The sequence below is a fragment of the Astatotilapia calliptera genome, chromosome 5 (genome assembly GCF_900246225.1).
Source record: "Astatotilapia calliptera chromosome 5, fAstCal1.2, whole genome shotgun sequence".
NCBI lineage: Eukaryota > Metazoa > Chordata > Actinopteri > Cichliformes > Cichlidae > Astatotilapia > Astatotilapia calliptera.
In genome coordinates this window covers 9,268,834-9,292,467 of record NC_039306.1, presented here as the reverse complement: position 1 = coordinate 9,292,467, position 23,634 = coordinate 9,268,834, and the positions used below count along the sequence as shown (strand labels likewise).

The following is a 23,634-nucleotide window of genomic DNA, read 5'->3' as shown; positions in this document are numbered from 1 at the left end:
AGATTTATTTATTTTTTTACAATAAGCACAACTAGCTTCTTTGCATAGTTATTTTATTCAGCATTACATACCTCATTATAAAATGCAGATAGTGGTCAAAAGACAATGGTTTAACATAACAATTGCTAAATAAATAAAACCAACCCAGAATCACAGTGTTCCCTTACTATATTTAAAAGAAATAACAGTGAATAAGACTAAGCAACCTTTACACATTATCTGATCATTCACATGCCCACATATATGTACAAGAAACATGTGTAAATCTGTCACAGGAGCCTGGAAAGAGCTCAGACCTCAGCTTGCTGCTATTTTTAACCATTTAGAGAACATTCAGAAGTCAGAGGTGAGGCACTGAGTTTGTGGCAACGCTGATGGAAAATGTGATGCCAGGTCAGCTGAGCAGCCAGCGCTGTGGCGTGTGAGAGACTTTCAGAGCATCTCAGGCTTGTGAAGGACTGATGAAGCTCAGTTGGAAGGCACCGATAACAGAGTTTAGTGTCAGTAGCTTTGCACACTTTTCGGCGATAAGAAGATGTCTGCAGTCTCCAGTGTCTGACTGTTAGTGGTTTGTAGTTTTCACCTTTAAGGCTTGATTTTCCACAGCTGGAAATTAAGCAGAGACGAAACAAAACAATTAAAAAGAAAAGGTTAATCATCTTACTGTGCAAAATAATCCATTTAAAAACAGATGTGAAGAGAAAGCATTTAAAAGACATTTAAAATAACAGTCTCCAATTGTCTCAATCATGGACTGTGGAACCAGTAGCCAGCACATGCAAAATAAGGAGTTAAGACTTGTGAGATTTAAAGTGGAGCCAAACCATGTAGTATTTTAAAAGCAATCAATAAATCTGAATGAAAGAGACGCCAGTGTCATCCTGCCAGGACTGGAGTGATGTGTTCCCTCAAATGAGTGCTTGTATTTTGCACCAGCTCATTTAACCATGTATACAAGGAGTTGTAAAAATTGTGGCAGGAAATGAGGGTGTGTAGGATGTTTAATGTTGTTATTGGTGGGCACAGGCCTGACCTCAGCAATGATTATAATCTATAGCTAGCAAAACTGAAGTAGACTCTTCACATGCTGGTTAAACTTAACTACCAGTTCAATACTTTGGGAAACTCCATATTTACCCCAGCCCGCCCTTGCTGCTGCCTCATTGGTGGATACATATACTCTTTGTAGATGGCTGGCTGTTTAAATTTTTGTAACATTCTTTTTCTACGTAATCACAAAATTAAGTGGAATGGTGGATAAGTATACTTGACTCATGCTAACACATATGTCATTTAAAGTGCTGTATGCAGTATACAAATCTTCATGACCCTGATGAAGGCCACAGACTGAAACGAGTTGGTCAAGTTGGTGACTTTACTACAAGTGTTGCTAGAGCTTCGGCCTCTTTAGACTCTTATTGTGCCAGAAACCTTTTATTCTGTTTTCAAAGAAGCCCTATTTACTCTGTATGTATCATGTTTCTGCATTAAGAATAGAGCCAGACACGTGAGGATAATAGCTTTGTTTAGCTTGGAATTGCATTGCATAAAGACAATGTCACACTTTTCTACAGTTGTAAAGAGAACACATTAACATAAGGTTTCTCAATTGCGTAATTCACATATAAACAGGAATTTACAGCAGTTTTTGCACATCATATGCTCTAGCTACATACTAATCAAGTAAGTATTAAGTGTAGTAAAGATTTGTTAATACTGCTGTCTTCAAGCAACCACATAAATATATATTTCTCACGTGGTTAAGCTACTCATGGGAGTTTGTCACTGTGCAGCTTTACTTCATGTTTTTCCTCTTATCATTCACATGCTAAATATTTTGAAATCTCAAAATGCACATTTCCAGCTTGTCTGCCAGATGGCTTCAACCAAAGCAAGGTTTCCAGGTCAACTCTGTAGGCTACTAACAGCTCCAACAGCTAGAGGGCAACATGCAGCTGTACTAGAACTAAATGTACAGCCTGTACTTTTAGATGCTCCTCTGGTGATTTATTATAGCAAATATTTATAGTTGTAGTCATTATATTCAATTTTAAACACAGACACTATTTAAATGGCTCAAATTAGAGCAACAACAACCAGGTTGTACTGATAAAGTTTTATTTTTTTTCTTGAGAGATAAAAACAAAACAAAACATGGAGCCCAGAGTGATCAAGGATGTGCATCTTAAATCATCTATTTTTCTCGTCTTTTTAGGCAAATTTCAACATTTTTCATTATAACTTTACTCACTCTGATGTTGAAGCCAAGCAGGTCACTGACTACGGCAGACACAGCAGAGAGAATGACAACTTTGGTGATGTTATAGATCAGAGGGTTCACTGTGAGACCCAGCAGTCTGAAAGGAGTATCGAGCTCCTGGAAGATGTAAGGAGGAAGAAAATGTTATCTAAGATTTATGACATGGGTACCCATACCCTGAGGCTAAAAATGATCAAAGCCAGAATTTATTAAGGATGAAAAACCACTGACAAAGGGGACTCCACTTGGCCTTCATGAGAAATATAACAATTACATATTGCAATACAATCAAATTTATAGCATATCCTTCAGCACAAAGTTATTACGGCTGTCCCAAGGAGATCAGTAGTGAGGAAGAAAGAGTGATTAAGCTGATGGATGTTAGAGAGTACCAACAGAGACATGACAGGGACTGAGGAAAGAAAAAAGAAAAAGACAGAAAAATCCCCAGCTCACTGCAAAGTTATAATATTATAATTGCATTCTCTACACGGACTGCATAACAACCTTGACTGGGAACTGCATTTAGTTTCAGTGAAAATTTGGGCTTACCTTCATTAGTTTTGTAGCTAGCTTCAAAACATTATTCACAATACTGAGTTCTTCTTTCTTATTGGGCTTTTTCTCCATCCTGAGATACAAATTGATCTGGAAACAAAAACAGTTTTACATCGTGTTAATGTTACAGTGAAGGCCAAATAATGTATTTAAACCTACATTAAATCAATGGACTAATCAGCCAGAGAAATAGCCTGGAATCTTGTGTCTTTTCCAGCCTGGGGGGGAGCTTTACCTGCTCAGTGAGCAGCACAGAAGAGTTACTATACTTGGAGTTGGTCTCTGAACCCAGCGTGGCGAGCCTTAACAGAAAGAGGACGAGAGAGGCGCACCACACCATGAGCTCCCAGTTCATTAGAGACTCTAGGAATGTCTTGTGGCTTTGCAGAAGCTGAAAAAAGAAAGCAACACTGCTTACATTTATTGACCCCGGCTTTGTTGTGAAAATTGGATTTCTTTGCACCTAACAGAGCATATAAACTACTTTCCATCTTAGCTTCATGGCTTATCTTCAGTAGGGTAATATGATTAAATGGTTGCATGTTTTGAGGCAGTCTCCTTGCTATTTGATCTCCGTGCTAGAATCGCAGTATTTGCACAAAATGATCAAATCAATGTTCTCCCATATGACTGACCTGAGCACAAATGATGAATGAAATGGAAAGTGCTAAAAGAAAAATAGTGGAGACAATGACGTCAACGGAGCGCTGCGGACCTCGTCTCTGCGAAGCACAAACAAATCAATGACGCACGGTTAAAAAGACAAGTCTACACCGAGCAAAATGTTGAAATAAATTCAGATTGGGAGTGTTTTGGCAGGAAAATACAAACCCGGAGAAAAGATCGAAGCGACAACCACATCTTTATATTCTGAACTTTCTTCAGCCTGAAATGGGGAATCTCAGATTTCTTGGCTTTGCGAGCTGAAGTTAGGTGGCTAAAGAACTTGGCAAATAAAAGTCTCTGTTGGGCAGACATAAAAAAAAATACTGTGATGCACTGCAGCAGAGCTAAAACTGATCACATTTAGGATGCAGCACTGAAAACATCTTCTAGTAAAAACACAACTTATATATATAAATGATGACAAGGTAGCAGAGAGACAGAATGGCTCAAACAATTAAGAGACACTAAGCATAAACAATTTGTCCAGTCAACAGTAAAAAAACACAAACAAACAACAAAAAACCTAAAAAACTTGCACATTTTGAGAACCCGGGACAGTACATTTTTGTGATGTGCATTTCCTGAATCACCATTCACCTGTTTGTATGTTCTCTCAGCCACGCACATCATGAAGAAGAACAGCCCCGTGAGGCAGATTCTTTGCACTGTCGTGATGAAGAAAAAGGCATGAGCTTGTGTATTTAACGGCCCCACTGCTATTTCTATCAGCTCTGACAGAGGCAGGGAGCTGAGGCCCGGCATGTCCAGCCGCTGAGCCAAGCGGAAGGCAAAGGGCAGCAGTGCCAGAGTGACAGTGATGAGCCCGCCAAGAACGAGATAGCCCATTCCCTGCTCTACTAACTTCACCTGGTAATAACAAACACAAGAAGGGAGGTGTTTAAGACCAGAGACATGTGCTGGAATATTTTTATGCAATGAAAGCTACAGTCTTTCTTGGACTCTCTTGACAACATATTTTACACATTTACCTCAGACTTTGAATATTTCTTCCATTATCTGTGTTTGTCAGTTTGCCACATTTGACAGCTAGATGTTCAAAAGAGTCAGAATAACAAATTCTGGCACGGTAATGAGGTAAAATTTGGCTCTTAATTTTTGCCTGGCACTTTATTTTTTGCTCTATCCGTAGAATTTGAAATTATTTCAAGGTGGTATTTCGCCACTAAAGATCTGACCATAACTGTAATTATTAGGAAATTGTTTGCTTACAAATGTGCATTATGCTGGACTGGCTGTTAATAATATAAAGAGGAAGGTGTGTACCCGTGTGAGGATGATCCCACTGATCTCCAGTACTGACATTTCTGCTTTCTTACACTCGCCCTGCTCCCAAATGATGGCACTGACACGATCCTTGGATGGGTGACACGCCTGCAGCCAAGACAGCTGGTTCTGAAACGAAACACCACAGACAACATCCTGTTCACAATTCATGCATGTTTAGTGTGTAATCTAATCGGCAACAGGCCTTTGAAGTTGAAGCTTAACCACATGTCAAAACTTCCAAGACTTTTGAGACTGCTCATAATTTTATAAAACAACATATGTAGTCACAATGTCCAGAATAATGTGTAGTATTTAAGATGTGTTTGCATTTACTCCAGTGATTGCTTGTTGTAGGCTTTCATCCTCGTCATCGCTTGTCAGAGTGTCGTTTTGTGGGAGGCTCATGCTGGCGTTGCACCTCCCACTATCGTCACTATCACTGCTCCCTGTGGAGGGAGGGCCTTGGAGAAGCTCCTCCCACATTGTGTCATCGGTGTCGGAGGCAGGACGAGAGCCCACGCTCGGCCTGAGACGCTCCACCTCACGGGGCTTCACCTTGATAAAGGCTTCACTCCCGTCCTGAGCAAATTAAACCAGAGGCAGTGTTCTGTATGCGACATTGAAGTTACTTCACATCAAATCTCTAAAACAAAACTAGACAAATTACTATTAAATAAACTGCTAATTCAGTGCCATCTCTGAAGCAAAGCCTAGAATTGTAATTTGCATCTTCCACATCAGGCTTTATTAATGTATGTGCTTCTTAAATTCCCCAGAAGCTTGCTGTACATTAAAAATCCATTAAGCAACTTTGATGGTATACAGTGAAGTTTACCTGAGGCCTCGGTGTAATTACGGGGTCAGACTTTTGGTTTCTTTTCCGAATAGACGGTAGTGATGCAGGAGCTGTAGTGGTGTTTCTTTCACTGTGAAATGGTATTTGTGTTACTTCCAGCGGTTGTATTCCTTCCTCTTCCTCACTGGAGAGCTCATCAGAATCCCTAAATCCTGACTTTCCTTTGTTCTGTAAAACATCATCACAAATATATATATATATACATATACATATATATACATATATATACATATTTTTTTTAAAGCATGCACATGAATTTTACAAACACTGACTACTATATATATGCATGTATTATTTATATGAATAAATTCTTACAACAGCACAAGGCGAGAGGAGGTAGACTTACACCTAAAAGCATTAACAGGATGGTAAATCTATATCAAGCAAGCAGACCATATTTACAGTTCAGTCATTTAGACACAGCAATTAAAAATACTTTTTAAGGGAAATTTCAAACTAGTTTGGCACTTATACATCCATCCATCCATCCATCCATCCATCCATCCATCCATAACCTATCCACCACATCTGACTGACATTTTTTGACTCTAAAGATCGAGTAGAGATGAGAAACTGTACCATTCTCTCCTCTTTCCTGTATAAATGCTGGTTTTCTTCAAACTGCCAGCAGCCCAGCAGCTCCGCCTCCCCACTGTTGTTCTTTTCTTCAGATTTCTTCAACCCTCTGTTCTTTCTTGGCCTAAAGGAGAGAAAGTCAAAAGACAAGTCAAAGGTAAATGATGGTAATTACCGTCTTTTGACATTTTTATTATTTACATTAGTATATTAAATAATGACATTATAATTAGTTTATATTTAACATGCACAACAAAAGGGATTTTCATGTGAGATCTGTTTTCATGTACAGCATAACCTGGGATGTGAGAGCCACATCACATATTGTACATGAAATACGAAGAAAAGCAGTTAATACAGTAACTCTCTCAAAAGCAAATGAAAGAAAATGTAGCAAATGATCAGTGTCATGAGAAGTCATACTGAATATTACAGTTTTTTTATATGGAGATGTTGTTCATAATAGTTATGTAACATTAAATAAGTTAACAATGATAAGGCAAATCTCACGTGACAACCTCTGAGGGACTTGACTTCATGGTACAGGTGCATGTTTAGGAGTAGTGTTTCGGGTCTATCTGCATGTTTAACATGGAACTTTATGCATGAGCCACAAGGAGTGTGAGTGTGTTTCTGTGTTAGTCTAACCACTAAATGCGTGCAGCGCCTAACAATGAGGAAACTACCTCCTTCTGCGCGTGGGGCTGGTGGTATTGCTGGCAGCTGGACTGCCTGAGGGCCACCGGCTGGACTCAGTCGACACAATCTGGCAGTGCACGGTACCCAGCAGCAGCATCAGACACATGGGTCCAAACACCTCGCTGGCAGTCGCCCTAGGGACCTCGAAGTACAGCAGCACCGCTGCCACTGAGGGGAGCAAAACATTTTGCAACAGCAAACAAAACAGTCTCTTAGGGGAGACATTATAACAGAATTCATGCTTACTAATGAGGTCTCTTCTGTGCTCCTCAGGTGTGATGGGTAACAAGTTTAGTGTTGCATATAAATGAATGTAAGCTGTGTTGAATAGCTGGCGAATTGAGCCTGCAGCAATAGATCTAACTTCATGAACCACAAACAGAGCATATCGAGACCTGTGTACTTTCTTCAATTAAAAATACGTAATCAAACAACCTAAACAAAACCAACAAAATCAAACTTATTTGGAAAGGAGTGTGCATGTGTCTGGGTGCTTGCAGGCAACAATTTGAAGACACGGTCACAGTAAAGTACTCCTGATGTTTCCACCAATTGCTTTCAGGGAGTTAAGGTGGACTGGAATTAATCAGTGAGTGGTTGTGAGAGAGGGCATGCTGCTTTTTTGGCGGTTGTTAGTGGCACAACTGAAGAGTTTTTATGTGTCATGTGGCAGCTGCTGTGTGACGGTAAGGCTCCACAACATTTAAACCAGAGCTATCATGTGTTTCTATTATCAGTATTAGAAGCAGAATCGGAATACTTGAATCCCACAGTTGGTCACGGTTGTTCCAAGACAGTGAGATCAGTAACTAACTAAACTAAATCAAATAATATATTAAAAAGTTATAAAATATAACAAAATAGTCTATTCTTGCATAGATCTGCAACTAACACATATTTCAGTAATTGACATAAAGCAATTTGCCCTTGGGAAATTATTAACGTTTTTTCTGATTCTGTGTATTTTGATTAAAGAAATAAACACAAAGACGCATTCAGCCATTCGGTTTGGTTAGCTCTTCCAGCACACGAATGCTGACTTATGCTGTTAAAGAAGAGTTTTCTATTCTTCACTGAAACTCTTCTCTAAGCAGATACAAAGTTATTTATCCAGTAAATTAAAAACTGTTCTGATGCATGGAACCTGGTCTAGGTTGAATGTCTACACTGATGTTTGAGTTGAGGTCAGTCTTGTTTTAAGGCTATAGTTGCAAGATGAGTGGTGGTGAGCTAACCTTGCATAATGTAGAGCATGAGGATACATGAGGAGATGGAGATGGAGGTCACCTGGATCCACCACTGGAAGAAGAACGGGAACAGCAGCACTCTGACCAGACCCTTTCGAGTCAGCGCTGTCCATGGACTCTCTGGTTTGGCTTTGCTAAATGTAGATCCTGATGGGATGAAAGGGGTGGTCTGTTAAAACTACATTTACTAAGTGATGGAGCAAGGTTAAAGTAAAGAAGAGATTAAACAGAGCCAGATAAAGCACTGCACATACATATATACATTGCATAGTTTATCTGCTTGACAAGAAACCTGGAGAAATGTCTCAAATACATTTCGAAACAATTAATGCTCCTTATTCACACTCACCTCTTACTAAATCAACATCAATAAGGTCTGGCTTGATGTGCCCCGTCTTCTTTGGTTTGCTGTCCAAACCCTATATAAATAGTAAGGGCTTCTTACTCAACTTAGAGGTCAAATGCACTAAAAATACACAAACATTTATTCCATTAAAGAGAAAAATGAGTATCTTACATTTAGATCGGCATTCTCAAGAGATTTCTCCCAGATTTGTTGATCATATGCCCCGATCTATAACAAAATATAATTCTTCTAATTATCTTAATTCAAAGAAAACACAAGAGGTGATAATAACAACTAAATGATCAAACAAAACCATGTCCAGTTAAATCTATGGAAAGCTTGTGTGATATAACCACACTTTTGTTTTTATTTAAATCAATTTTTCTAAGGAGTAAGGGAACAAAGAGGTAAAGGAAATGATTTAATAAATTGTGAGATGTAAGGATGTAAATCAGAGCATATGGATTCAAGATTGAATGACTATGAATTAAATTATTACAATTGTAATAACAGCCACTTCAAAATAAATCAGATTAATAGTAACAGTAATTAGGTAGATGTCTATGGTTTAGCAGAGTTTTTAATGTACTAAGTAGTAAACAAGTAAGTAAAGAACCACAAACAAGGCTCATTACATATCTTACGTTATATTACTAGACTTTACTAGTAAAGTATATAGTATAGGTTTGTAACAAGTGATGAGTTTCTAAGACTTTCCTAAATGACACTAACTGTACTGGATGTGTTGCGCTTACCTTTTCTTGGTACCAGGCTATTGTTGCCATTGTTATTAGACAGGGGAACCGGTCAACTCGGATCAGGTCATTTCACGGTAAAGAGAGGAGGAGTGTGGAGAAATCCAGATGTGTTCCCTAATCAGATATGGTGCACGGACACAATGCTGAAGCTTGGAAAAAGCAGAACTTAAACGAGAGGCCCGCAAGGGAAAGCAGAGATAAAATGAACGCGTTTTGGTGTGAAACAAGCACCTGTGTATACACAGGTGCGCTAAGGGTTAGCTAAAAGTAGCCAAAGTAATTATCTGAAATTATTTTTTACCTGGAATTAAACAGCACGGTAGCTTTAGCACAAACTGGAAGAAACCCTTTCTGATCATTACAAACTGCTCGTTAACACTTTCTTGTCATCAGTTTCGGGTCGCTGCACGCTGCAGCGTCTTTTTGTGCAACTGAGCTAACTACTAGCGCCGATTACAGCTTACTTTACCTCTTCCGGTAAGTTTCGACGCGGATAATTTCTGAAAATACTACATTTTAGCAGCTCTTCTGCTTTCACACATACGTCTACTTGTTTATTTAAGCTATTTTACACTTTTTAGCCCATTCTTCCGCTTCCCTTTTCCTGGGTTTGTTGTTTTTCTTAAGTTGGATCCCAATATTCCCTGAGGTTTGTCTATCAGGTGGCCATTTCAGGTTATTCAAAAGAGAAACCCCTTTCAAAGACGTATGCAATTGTCAACATTAAGTAATAAGCATGAACTAAAATTATAGACAAAAACTATGCTACATATATGTCAGTATACGTACTTCAGTGATGAAACGCATACATCTTCAGAGGGCAAGTGCTACCTGAAAGGCTAATCCGTGGAAACAGAATACCCAATACCTCCATAACATTTCGGCCACTGACAGCGCAGCTGCTGTAGGAACGGTAGTATCAATCACGCTCACGTTTAAGCTTGTCCCTTATATAATACCATAGCCGTACTTTAATGCAAAAAGGGTCCCTCTGAATTATTTTTTTTAAATATTTATTTAACTTCTTAATCATCTAAGCTCTACAAGAAACCTTTTTAAAAAATTTCCAAGACATGTTGCAAATCTCAGTATTCCTGGTTTTAGTGAGTAGACTCATTAAAAATTCCTGAAAGAATTTTTCTGTGTAAAAATGCTTCTAGCTCAACTTTTAATTTCTTTTGTATCAATCCAATGATGAGGATAAGGAGGCGAGGAGGAAGAGGGGATTTCTGGCATATATGACTAAAAAGAATGTTCTCTCTCAATTAGCACAAACTATATTACAGGTACATATGATTGTAATTAACATTTAATTAGAATTCAGATGAAAATATTAAGAATACATACAGCTGTACAACACTACTCTTTAGTTCTACTGTTTAAATAATAGCTAAATAAGAGTATCCTGAAAATGATAAGGTCTGATAGAACAACTCTGCTGTCTAGCAGGTGAATCAGCAGGCTGTTAAGATAGAGACAGAGTCATTTGTCATTCGAATCTTGAGTGTCCGCTGATGGCTGCTCATGCTCAGCTGTGCACACGATCTTTGCTTTGACCTTTTTGTTTGAAGAAATGATAAAGTAGGGGCTGAGAGAGGCATAACATGAAGAGAAAAACACCCTCATATCAGCCACCACCGGTGACACTTTTGCCACCGTCAGCATGTAGATCCAGATCACATTATCAATCCCAAAGAAGACCACATAGAGAACTACCAGGGTTAGCACTGTTTTGGCTGCTCTGGTCTCTGCCCCTCCACCCTGAGAGCGACGAATCCCTTTCACTTGGTGGCTGTGGCGGTGGAGCAGCAGCAGGATGTAACAGCTGGAGCCCACCATCAGGGCAACAAATGCAAAATCCCTCCCAGAGACAGCCACCCCGTTAATCACATAGGACAAGTTGTCTCTGAAGTCTACATGGCAGAAGCCCAGGTTTAGGGTAAAGGCAGGGACAGTGTCATTTCGTGGAGCCATGGAGAATAATGGAGCTGCTATGCATATGGCCATATTGAAGAGCCACAGCCCTGCAAAGGTGGGAATAACCAGGGATGGAAGTGAAGGCTTCAGCCTGGACAAGTAAGGCCCAGTAGGGGTGATGGTCACTGCCTGAAACACACTTAGCATGCACGTGATGCAGACTGACAAAGCCCGGCCAATGCGGTAAGCATAGATCACCACCTTACAGCCCGGATCATTCAATAGGGCCTTCAGCCCGAACACCGTCATTGTCTGGGGGACACAGCGGGTCAGCAGCAGCAACAGGTTGGTAAAGGCCAGGTGGCACAGGATCATGTCCACAGGAAGGAGCTTCAATCCAGTGCAAACGATATGGGTGTACGCTAAAAGTACCACAGTGTTTCCTAAAATGCCCATACCTGTTTGCAAGAGGAAGGAGACACCTTTGATGGTCACACACAGATCCATGCCACCAAGACCTGCAGCTGTCGTGATTAACAAAGCAGAAAACCAAAACTGTGATAAATACTATACACATAACCTTAATCTTTCAAGATGGCTACACGAGTTTTGATAAAAACCAGATAACACCAATTGTGTCACCTGTAGTGAAAATGATGCTCACCTGAAGTTGAAGAGAAAAAGTAAAGTATTTAGTGCTTTAAATGTTGGAGAGCCTTTGTAAGTTCAATATATAATCCTAGATGCCCCTAAGGATCGGCCAAGATATTAGTGCAACAAACTAAATATGACTGATGGTCTCAGAGGACAAGACCCACAAAGGAGACAGCGTCCCCATGGATGTTGATACACTTTTTTGGCTTGCTGTATTGACCACTACATGGCTTATAACAGATCCATGATTAACATGTTCTCAGTGTAATGGGGTAAAAATATCCTTTTTAAAAATACTGCCCAAAAACATAATAATAGTAGTGATGGCAGAATTTTGTATGCGGATTATTTTCTAGCTCAATCTGAGTTTTAACTTACGATCATATTAATCAGAGTTAGAATACTTTATTAATCCCTTAGGAAATTATAAGGTTACTTTGAAATAATGTTAAGAATGCCGAAGAGTCATTTCAACGGGCACAACTTTGGAACGTGGAAATTTGCTTTCTTTCAAAGATTCAAGAGAAGGTCAAGAGATTTTAGTTGTTGGTTGCAGTCTGGGAAAATCAGTTCCTTATGTAAATTCTTAAGTGTTATTTTCCTGCACTTTGAAATATCATAAAGCTATTTCCCTGCAGAGTTTTAAGAAATACGGTTGATTGACCACGTGGAGACAGCCGTGAGTGGTTACTGTTTACGCAAAAGCAGCCTGATGATGCTTTGAATGAGCCATCAAGAGGCCTTTACACGCACAGCTGGTGCTTCAGCGTGCGCTCCTTTTCTCCATCATGTCCTGGGAGCATGTTAAAGACACAGAGAAGCAAAACAATTAGCCATATAACAATGCATGTCTGCACTAATTGGGGGCATAGGGACAACTAGACATTATTCATTTAGCACCGACAACGGAAGTTTGTTATAAGTATCCCCGTTTTCTAACCAGCTAACCTGTAAATGGCAAATGTGTCTTTATAAGGACTCTAACCTGGTCAGCTGCACAAGTTTCTTTTTGTGCTAAAACGGTGTTGTTTGAGAAGCCTGCTTTTCCCTGGGGGTGGAGGTGGGATCGGGGGGGAGCCTTGGAATAGATAATCACTAGATGTGTTATTTGCTTCCCTGTGTGTTTTTGTAACATGTTTAAATGTTCTGAGAGCTAATTAAAATGGCAAGTTCAAGCATGTCCTTCTCAGGGGATTGAAACAGTATGCTTCATTGCGAGTTAAAGATTTCTTTTTTTCACTTGACAGGAGATATGTTCTCGCTGATGTAATCTGTTTTTAGCATTGCTCCTATTCTCCTATTATAATTTTGTTGTTTGTCAGAACAACAGGTGAATATGAGTGTGTGTGTCAAAAAACGATTCTTGTTATATAATATTATATTCCCTTGAAGCTGCAGACAGCAGAGATTTATTATTGTCCATGCTGTACATACATATTCTATATGTGTAAAAAATGCTTTCAGCTCAAGTGCACAGTTGTGTAGTGGCTTCTAGAAAAGCCCACACAATTGGAACAATCTGGATGGCATGCAAATATCATGCATACCCTGTAATGATGAAATTTATGTTACTAGGACACAAACAGACCCTTGCAGAGCCTCGCGTATCGTCATGTGAAATTGATAAAACCCATTGCGGTTTATGTTAATGCATTTTAAAAAAAATCAGGTCCATTCTTAGATGTTCAGCTCAGTTTAGTTAAGAGAAATATCACTTTACACTCTTTTGTTCCTTTGTGTGTGCTGATGAGGGCAAAATCTCTGAACTGGCAGAGGGGTTATTCGTTGTATTTCTCACTGCACCTTTTAATCTTTCCAATAGAAAGAAAAATGCACTTTCAGAAGATTTTGACTTAACAGCCTCACAAGGAGATGGGGACAGCTGACCTCCCAGCATTTTACATTTCATTTGTCTTCATCATCTAAAACTCATTCACTCTAAATTCTTCGGGAGCTCACATTAGATTTTTTTTTATTATACATAAACATAGCTGATTTTCATGTAATGTTCAATCAAAAACATAACATGACTGGCTTTTAATTTAATTCCTAGTTTCATAAAAGCTGGACTAACACAGAGAGGCACAGAACATCCGCACTAAATGATACATATCCAGACTCATTAAAAACGTCAACATATAAATATAGAGGGGAACATACTAGACTAGATGAAAATCCTGGAAAACAAGAAATATGAAAAAATTAAACTGTAATTAACAAATCTAAATATTTTGTACATTTGCATGTTCAGTTTTACCCAGTTGGTTTTCAATGACAGAGAAAAAGTATTTCAATTAACAAAACAGAACAAGAATTTTCAAGGAGAAATTGTATCAAACCACCATTAGTGCCAACACATACATTATATTCATAGTGTTCAGAATAAATATTTAATCAGGGTTTCCTGAATGTGGCCACAATATTTCAAGTACTCTATAATTTTCAAAGTAGGACGTGTCTTGTGTTACAGGAATTAAGCTTAATGTTCTCTAGCAGTTCCCCGATGTTAAATCATATTGTCCTTACAGCATCCTCACAGTTTAGGTTAAATTCTATTAAGAGTTTTTATTGCTGTGGATGAATTACACAATCATAAATCATAAATCGGATCACGCTCCAAATGAAAATTGCAGGCGATCTACCATGAAGAGTGAGTCGAATGTCCTTTGTTTCCTCTTCCTCCACTGGAGGACACTGTGGTGTTGATATGCGTCTAACCAACACAGGGAGGGTTTCTGATTTGCAGTGGCTTTAAAAAAAGATTGAAGATATGAAAAATGCAAAAGTATTGTGGAGGGTTTTACACAGAGATCTGCATATAGGTTCAGTAATTATAAAATTGATTTAATTCTCTCTACTCAGTGAAACAGTGACATGGAGGAATGATTGTAATCTCTTTTTTTTGACAATAAACATGGGACTGATAGATATTGTGCTTTCATTAATGTCATATCTCTCATCCACTGGTAAGCTCTTTGTACGAGGACACACACAGCTTCCACTGTCTTAGCCTGTCTGAAACCCAATACAGGTACAGAAGCAGTCATCTGAATTGATCTCAAGTAATTGGAGGCTGAGGGAAGAGAAGTCAATGGACCATGCAAAACAGATCTTACCTGTCTGCCAGTATAAGAACACAAACACCCTGACTACATCAGGAGAGAAGGATCACAGCGTGACAGGCACAAGGTCCACTTTAGACCTCTTTAGCTTCGACCGTTCTCAGGTAGGAGTTTAACCTTCGAAACGATTTTTTCCTGAAACCATTTAAATGCTAGGCACCATTTGACATTTAGAAGTGCATGACAAATAACATATTGATAATGTGATTTTATTGATTTTCAACTTCCTGTAGGAATGGCATCAGAAGTGTTTGTCCGTGGGATGCTCTTTCTCTTCCTGACCGTTGTGGGAATTCCAGGTAATGCCACTGTAATTGTGGCATTCCTCCTCTTGCTGTACCAGGAGAAGCGACTTTTAGCAGCTGATGCTATTCTCCTGCACCTGGCCTGTGTCAACCTGTTGGTGGTGGTTGTACGTGCTTTGACGGAGACCCTGGCCTCCTTCCGTCTGGCCGACATCTTTGGAGACACAGGCTGTAAATCAGTGATCTTTATCTATAGAGCAACACGTGGCCTCTCAATCTGGCTCACTTTCCTGCTGAGTACCTATCAGTGCTTGAGCATTGCCCCTCCAGGATCAAGCTGGGCTTCTGTTCGTGCCTTGTTAGGTCACTATTTGGCCTTTGTGTTCCTCTTCCTTTGGGTTCTCAATGCCTGCATGACGACAGCAGCCATACTGTTTTCTTTCAGTACCAAGAATGAAACTAGCCCGATAGACAATGGCATTAATGTACAATTCTGCTATTTGAACTTTCCTTCAAAGCTGTCCAGAGATGCCAACGGGGCAATCCAGGTTGGCAGGGATGTTGTGCCCATGGCCCTCATGACACTCGCAAGTCTGATTATCCTGGTATTCCTTTACAAGCACAGCCAGCAGGTGAAGGGACTCCGCAGTAGTGGTGGCGGTGGTGCTGGAAATAGTGGAGCTGAACAACGAGCTGCCAAAGCTGTGGTGGCACTTGTGACCTTGTATGTTGTCTTCTATGGGGCAGATAATGGGCTTTGGGTGTACACCCTCACTGTGAAGAAAACCATGAGTTCCTCACTGATCTCTGACCTGCGTTTATTCTTTGGCTCGCTATATGCAGCACTAAGCCCTCTGGTTATAATTGCATCAAACAGGAAGGTGAACAGCAGGCTGGGGTGTGTAGCACATGAGAAGTCTGCTGTGGAGAAAATCAAAAATCTTTCTAGCATGTGAGGCCTGCTGGGATCAGTTGATCACTGGGCTGAGATTAACCTCAGACAGAATTTTTGAAACTCTGGGTCATGCATCGGTTATTCTGTCTTTGAAATATACTGAGCACACTATTTTCCACAGTTTCCTGATTTTGCTTAAAATTTGGGAATTGCACTGTCTTTTTTCCCCATGTAATGGCTTTGGTAGTTCTTAATTCACAACATGATGCCCTTTTCTTTGTTAAAAAGACCTTTCAGATGTGTTTTAATTCAAATACCTAATAGTTCCTTATTTATTATGTCACTATCAATCAGAACAACCCTGTTACTGAGTACAAGTCTGTACAGATCTCTGCTGATCTGGCACTATGTTCTTTTGTTAGTTTATATTCCCTCTATATTAATTGGGAGGAAGAATTATAGTTGGTTGACATGGGCTCAATGTAGCTGCCTATTTAGCTATAATTAAGGCTTTGAATGTAATCTGGGAAGTGTCCTGTGCTAATGAGCCAGGCTAATTGTCCCACAGAGAATTGTTTAAAACCTTATGGAAAAGACTATATTCTTTGGAGGGAAAAAGCGATGTTTATTAATCAACAATTAGTTACTCCGTTCCGTGCACATGTTATATTGTATGTCTAGGCTTCTTGGGTACAGTTATAAGACTTTAAGGACACAAAAATACATCTTGGCAAAAGCTCAGATGAGCTTGCTGTGAAAGTGGCAATGTGGGAGTTTAGGAGTCATTATGTAATTGCTATGTCTCGGAGAAGTAAGTGTAAAGAGAGAGAGAGAGACAGGGTGAGGACACAGCAACCTCTGTGAGTGACAGTCAAAAAGACATAAAGTGGGGCTGCCAGCACTCTGTGATCCTGCAATAACTCTAAAGTGCAATCAGTGCAGCGGTATTCAACTACTGTCGCATTGCAGGTATGAATGAGGAGGACAAGTCCTCTTTCAGTGCTTGTGCAGAACTGTTGCTTTCACCATCACATTGCCTTCAAAGGGCATTAAAGGCCATATCTTTTATCTAAAAAACAAAAAAACAAAGCCCTGTTAAAATTTATTGTAAAAGTTGCAACCATTAAAACCCTTGACAATGTGATTATATGACTTAAGCTTCTCTGAGGATGAAAAATTCCATGTGTCTTACTCTTCAAACCACTGAAATCTGATTAGCACTTTACACAGACTCCGGTGGAATGAAGGATAGAATACATGGATGGTTTCACAAGTGAAGTGAGCACGCTGAAGCCTCCCTTCAGGTGGTGAATCACTGGGGGCGTTGACACCGATTTCAGTGATGTCATTCTTTCTGTTTCTGTCAGGGAAGAAGAGGTTGATTAATTAAAGAGAACAAATACATGAAAGACAGGTTCCATTGGAGTGTATGCTCAAGTTTCCTTCTGTACAGGTTGTGTGAAGGGCGTGCCAGGCGAGGCATCTCCCTGCACAAGTAAGGACCTGTTTTCGATGTTTTCCATCCTTTTGCAGTCTTTTCAGCTTGATGAATGCAGGGTGCTGATTAACACGTACAGTCCAAACCCACACAATTGTAACCATCTATTACAGCATCTCACAGCCTTCAGCTGAAGCATTTACTCCTAACACTTAATTATTCACTTTACAAAAAAACCTGCCTGTCTATGCACACTTTACAGTCTGAAGTCTCATTTCACCTGTATGACAAGGCAATGCACTTGCCACCTAGAAAACACACCAAGGCACAACTAATTGATATTTACCCCCCCCCCCCCCCCCCCCAAAAAAAAAGAATTAAAAAAATCTACGAATGCTAACCCTTCTCTTTCCTTGTGTGTAGTTAGGCAAGGTATATGACACAAACCTGTGCAAAGCCACAAACGAAAAAGCTGTCAAGTTTTCCACGGTGGTGGATTTAAATGAAACCAAAGTGTTGCATTAAGTCACGCCAGGTGATCCTCTTCTGCTGTGCCTGATTTCAGTCTGTTTACCTGCACCAGGTACAGGCATATTTGTCCCTGTGTCCACCAATGGAAAAGCAGCAAGAGGGTTAAACCTCCCCCTTTTCTGCCTTGAAGCAAGTCCACACCCCAAAAACAGCTTCTTCTTCTTTTTTTTTTTCCTTTTCTTTTACCCGGGAACTAAATGTTAAACCAGAACTGTCCCCTCCCCCACAGAAACGTTTATGAATTACACAAACATCCAAATGTTAATCATAGAAACCACTATGTGCAAAAAGTGGCAAAAAGCACAAATGTATAAGAACCTCCTAATATCAATAGTTTGATAATGATGATCATAAATGAAGTTCATTTGAGAGCACCATCAACCTGCCAACCTCTTTATTAAATCCTGTAACCTTACATGTTATTTTGTGGATTAAAATACATCTTAGTTGGTAATCCCATGAAAATCTTTATCCGAATATAGCAACTGGGGCTTATTACTCTAATGAAAAAGTATCAGTAATAAAATAATCCTTAAAAAGTTATGCTTAAAAAACCTAAATTTTGAAGAAATGACAGACGTAACAAGCTCTTTTCAAGCTTGCTGATGCTGTCTTTGCCTTTCCTTCAAAAGCACATTTTTTCAGCTGTCTTGTTTAGAGAATCTGAGTGAAGCTACTGATGGAGAATGCCACAGAAAACTGTACTTTTATCTAAACTCATTTGGTATTTTTTAAAAATGCAGGGGTGATGGTTTAAAAAAAAACAAAAAAGCCATCTCGGAAGTAGCTTTAATTCAGTGCAGTGTTCACCTGGGGTTCATCTGGGTTCGAATCGCTGAATTATACCTTACCTCAGAATAGCTGACAGGAGGTGACCCGAGTTTAACACAATCTTTATAAAAATTTTTTTACAATCTTAAGTTACAGAGCTAGATGTGTGTGACCCATTTCTTTGCATCCACCCAGTTTAACTGATTCTTTGAGACAGAGCGCACACACCGTCATGTTTCGACTTGTCTGGAATGCTGCATTGCACCTAAGCAAGGAAGTCAAAAGAAGAACATTTAGACAGCTGAGGTAAAAGTTAGCCCTGTTCAGTCTCAGCAAAACGTTTTCATTTTATACTCTTTAACTCCCCTTTTTGTTGCAGAGACTCAAATATGAAATACACGGTTAATATAAACACAAACATGGAGATTGTGGAGTTTCAAAGTTTAAAGTTCTGGCAGTTCTGATTTTATTTACACTGTAGCAGAAACATGTTAGTGAGGGAATAGTTTGCAAATGGAAATTAGGCTTATATTTTATTTATTTTTTGAGGGTTGGATAAGCAGATTGATGTCATTCTGGTGTTTCGGCACTAACTATACAGCTCCAGGCACGAGCAGAATATATGGAGAAACACCGAGCTGGCTCATTCTAACCAAAGACAGCAAATAGCACCTTTAAAGCTCACTAATTAAAATGCTATACTTTTGTGTTTGAGCAGCACAAAAGAGCAGTGTAAAAATAAAATAAAGCAAAACAGAAATAAAGGCTTGTTGGTTTGGACAGTATCGGGTGGACTGTTATTCTGTTTCTGGACTGTGCTAATCAATACTCTCTCTCTGCTGGCATTAATAATATTCATGCAAGTCTGAGTAGAGTTAAAAGAAATAGTACACCAAGTCTCTTTTAATTTAGTATTCAGTAGTCTGCTCAAAATAAACAATGTGAAGACAAGAGCTGAATCTGTATGACTGACCAAATTGGCATAATAAATGAAACTACTAGAATACCACAGTACTTAAAGTATAAACTATGACACGGTAAATAGAATTTGAAGGGTATTTATGTAGAGCCCATACTAACCGCTCACCATTCACAGAGACATTCATACAGCACTTTATTATATGCATTTCAAACACCCCACTTCAATGCCTAAGGCCAGTTCAGAGTCACCAGTTACCCATATGTGTATGCCCTTTGAGCGTGTCAGGAAACAGGCACATGGGGAACGTGCAACCTCCACAGAGAAAAGCTTCAGGTTCAGTCCAGTGTGGAAGATTGGGTGGGGTTTGGTTCACTAGCCTGGGGGCAGTAGCCTGCTGCAACTCCACCATGCTCAGGTAAAAAATGCACCACTGTACTGATACATGAAATAAACATTTAGGATGCCTTGCTCCTTATCTAACAGTGTCTCTTACCGTAAGGAAAAGGAGAAATATAGTGTAATAGAGTGTTTTTATTTCAGCTTCTGAACAATAACAGAATATTAATGATCTTTTTCCAGAAAGATAGAGCCGCTGGATTGGCTGAAATGAAAGCTGAAACCTGTTCTGACACGAACTGAAGTTCCAGCGTAGGCTATGTAAGAATTCTCTCAATACGTATGTGGCTCATAATTTATTACTCATGGGTGAATTAGTTTTTGTTTTATCTTCATACAGGTAGTCTCACGGAGATCAAGATATCTTTTTAAAGTAAGAGAGAGAAATAAATGTATATCAGGCAGGAACAGGCTTCATTGGCATGTCAGTTTGCAAAGATTTATCCTTTGATGAGCCAATCCCGTGTCCCTGAAGCACACTGATTCATGCTGAATGCTGTGTGAAAGCATAAGCCCAGCGCCCAGATTTTAATCTCTTTAAATGACTGCGGTTAAAAGGCAGCTAACACAGTAGGGGTTCAAAACTGGGGGCTTGAAAGTTGAATTAAACTCCAGGAAAATAGTATATCTGTATCTGCAAACTACTTGCTAAATACACTATTTTGTTATTTTGATTAAAATGCCTGAATATTGAAGCTAATGTAACATAGACAAGTCTACTTAATTAAAAAACAAACACGTAAATAAACAAAAAATAAAGGAAAACCCTGTGACATGCAGGATCTTACGCAACTTGAAAAACTGACATCAGATACATACACCACTAACTAACCAAAACATCTTAAATATAGTCTAATAAGGCATATAAAAATTAATTGGCTTAAATGTTGACTTTGAATTGTTTAGTACTGTGAAAAACCTGAGGCACTTTGCACAATTAGACTTATGTATTTACGTGTGGCATATATAATGGCCTCAAATTCATTGTGTAGCAAGATAACAACTCGCAATCATAAACATAGAGGTGGTCATGTCATGGCTTGCATGTATGAACATTTCAGGAACAGGCTTTCTTGCCTTTTATGACATTGCAATAGATCTAAGCAGCAGCAGAATAGAATCCAGAGTGTACGCATTTTTTAAACCACTGTATGTACAAAGTAGCTCCACCAATCTCATTGCTTACCTTCATCCAACAACATAAGAATGACCCCAAATACACTGCCTGTACAACCAAAGCTTTTAACTGAGAAGGTGTCAGACCTGCCAAGTCAGGCACTAGTTTTAAACTCTGTTCATTTTACCAGCTTAAAAAAAAGACTGAGACCCAGATTCTGTGTGTGACCTTAGCTGTGCATGTAAGTGACAACATTAATGAACTCTCTACTCATTTTTGAAATGTATTTTATTAAGATAAATGAAAGCCAAATGTCCCCTGTCAAAGCTGGTTGCCTGTCCAGTCCATATGGTGTTATGGATAACTTTGATGTAACCATAAACCTTTTAGAGCTTTACAATCTGCCATAGTATTTTTAAAACACACAAAAACAGATCCAATATCGATCATTATTCCATTTTTCCACGCTGAAGACAGCTAATGCTGTCACTACCATTATCACTAGTGCCCATGCAATGAAGATGCAGTTGAGTACTGTGTGTCTCTTTTTAAAATTTGAATTGATGGATGTACAATATGAATCAAGTTACTAATATTTTGGAAGAAAACATGCTTCTTATTTGCTTTCTTTCCCAGAGTTAAATTAGACTTTAAAACTATATCTCTGTGGTAATTAACGGTGGGTAAATATTCTGTCACCCGTGAACGTGTTATATCTTGCTTATTTAATCTGTGCCAATCCAATCCAAAGTGTGAAAACCACAGGTTGTGGTTTTAAAGGGATTATATGCTGTATTTCTTGGATGAATACAGCATACACTTCAGTTTTGATTTATATTATACAAATGAGAAATAATGTGTTAATTCGGGGTGCTGACATGTGAATTTTCTTACCGCTAGACAAGAGACTAACTTTCGCCTTTATTTCAACTCTTTGTGCTTTTACAAGCTAATTAGCCGGTAGTACTGAACAGCTGGGTTAGCAGTGACAAAAGGGATGCTTTCCTTAGATGGTAAAGTGTTCCTTTCAAATGTTACACTGTAGTAGACGTTAGGATTTTGCCCTTATCTTTCTCATCTTTCCCACTAAATGCCAGAAAGGTGGAATTTTCCACAAGCCACTACCCTGAGTTTGCTGTGGAATGCAGACAAGATGGAGCAAGCCTGCAGAGAACGACATCTCAGCAGTAACAGTATGTTGAGGTACTTAGCTTGTGCACATCATGCCCACCTCCTTAATTCTCCCTTCAGGGGGTTTTGTTGAGCTATTACTCAAATTGTAGCGCTGTTCTGTAGTTGCTACTGTTGCTGTGAGGTTCCTGCAGAGGGCCACCTTAGAGTCACTCATTTCCGCAGTCTGAATTCTATGACTCATTCTGGTTGAAAAATGTTGTTTATTTCACGTCGCTAGTTTTATGCAGTAAGCCTCAATCCATCTTTCAATATGTTTGTTCATCTGAGTAGATTTCACAAAGGCCCTAAAAGAAGGAGGATGTTGTAACTCAACTCTAAATTCAAAGCTGTACGAGACATTTACGACTGCTCTTTTAAACAACCTTAGATTGCTATCGGTGCCTTAGAGCAACAGACCTTGTAAAGTTGCACAATGTGGGGCATGTGCTGACATAACAGCCACACGTATCTCATCTCTCCACTAGCCCCCTTTGCACACGTAGTGGAAGAGGAAAATCACATTTGAGGAAAATGACAAGAACATCATGCGTCTTTGGCACCGTACTGAATGTAACAGTACAAAATCTCAGGCAGTCATATTTCTGTACACTTTATATGTTTTTACATAGTACTCGAATGCATCTCATGGTCCTTTGATATACATACATACATACAGTATATGGGATGACAAATTGCCCAGAGTGGGGAGTTACTGGTATGTGATAATAAGGAGTATTCCTGCAACATATTATGAAAAATTGAGCTTCCTTGAGCTTTTTCAGAATAAGTGGTGTCACTCCACCCACTTAAAGCTGAATAATAGATCTGATGAATCCTCTGTGTATCATGCAGCTGCTGTCAGAGTAATTACAAAAGACACGAGTGGAACACTCACACAGTCATATCAGAGTTTATATGAGTTGAGAGTATCACAGTATCGCAGGAGCACACTGTAGCCCAGAGACTAGAATAAGTCTGCTTTCCATGGTCTGCTGATGTGAACAACCTCACAAATTAAAGGCACACTTGCTGGTTCTGTTGTGGTTGCCCCGTTGAGACCCTAAATCCCCCAAAAAGTCCAGCCAGCTTAATTTTGTGTTTTGTGTTCAGAACATTTGCCGTGAGTTCTGAATTTTGAGCTGCTGTTTGGTGCTATAAGGACATCAAACAGTGTACCTCCAGGGGAAGGAGAGGGCGCCA

General features: G+C 39.3%; 3 protein-coding genes across 7 annotated transcripts; 1 reads left to right on the top strand and 2 right to left on the bottom strand.

Annotated features, from left to right (window-relative positions):
- Nucleotides 1-39: 39 nt before the first annotated feature.
- Nucleotides 40-10,137, bottom strand: phtf1 (putative homeodomain transcription factor 1). 5 transcript variants are annotated; one of them, XM_026167084.1, is made up of 17 exons: nt 10,043-10,137; nt 9,251-9,402; nt 8,667-8,723; nt 8,499-8,568; nt 8,138-8,296; nt 6,890-7,070; nt 6,207-6,327; nt 5,607-5,795; nt 5,105-5,350; nt 4,769-4,897; nt 4,082-4,351; nt 3,650-3,781; nt 3,454-3,540; nt 3,054-3,209; nt 2,813-2,908; nt 2,252-2,377; nt 40-606 (listed from the first exon to the last, which is right to left on the bottom strand). In XM_026167084.1, exons 2-17 carry the CDS (start codon nt 9,278-9,280, stop codon nt 586-588), a joined length of 2,070 nt encoding a protein of 689 aa, XP_026022869.1. In that variant the 5' UTR covers nt 9,281-9,402; nt 10,043-10,137; the 3' UTR covers nt 40-585. The 5 variants fall into 5 exon arrangements, with proteins under 5 accessions (XP_026022869.1, XP_026022871.1, XP_026022868.1 ...); XM_026167086.1 differs by having other exon boundaries at nt 9,251-9,367; XM_026167083.1 differs by lacking the exon at nt 10,043-10,137 and adding an exon at nt 9,555-9,900 and having other exon boundaries at nt 9,251-9,418.
- Nucleotides 10,138-10,735: 598 nt separating this feature from the next.
- Nucleotides 10,736-11,677, bottom strand: ora1 (olfactory receptor class A related 1). The gene has a single exon (XM_026166348.1). It carries the CDS (start codon nt 11,675-11,677, stop codon nt 10,736-10,738), a length of 942 nt encoding a protein of 313 aa, XP_026022133.1.
- A 3,318-nt stretch (nt 11,678-14,995) lies between these two features.
- ora2 (olfactory receptor class A related 2) lies at nt 14,996-17,840 on the top strand. Its single transcript, XM_026166347.1, has 2 exons — nt 14,996-15,050; nt 15,180-17,840. The coding sequence occupies exon 2, from the start codon at nt 15,182-15,184 to the stop codon at nt 16,145-16,147; it is 966 nt and encodes a 321-aa protein (XP_026022132.1). The 5' UTR covers nt 14,996-15,050; nt 15,180-15,181; the 3' UTR covers nt 16,148-17,840.
- The last annotated feature ends 5,794 nt before the right edge of the window (nt 17,841-23,634 follow it).

Bases quoted from the DNA above. Each gene is read 5' to 3' on its own strand.
- ora1 (XM_026166348.1), bottom strand. From the start codon at position 11,677: ATGGATCTGTGTGTGACCATCAAAGGTGTCTCCTTCCTCTTGCAAACA.
- ora2 (XM_026166347.1), top strand. From the start codon at position 15,182: ATGGCATCAGAAGTGTTTGTCCGTGGGATGCTCTTTCTCTTCCTGACC.
- phtf1 (XM_026167084.1), bottom strand. From the start codon at position 9,280: ATGGCAACAATAGCCTGGTACCAAGAAAAG. The intron at 7,071-8,137 runs GTTAGCTCACCA...TGCTCCCCTCAG, and splicing joins CATGCTCTACATTATGCAAG to TGGCAGCGGTGCTGCTGTAC. The intron at 4,352-4,768 runs GTACACACCTTC...TGTTATTACCAG, and splicing joins GTGGGATCATCCTCACACGG to GTGAAGTTAGTAGAGCAGGG.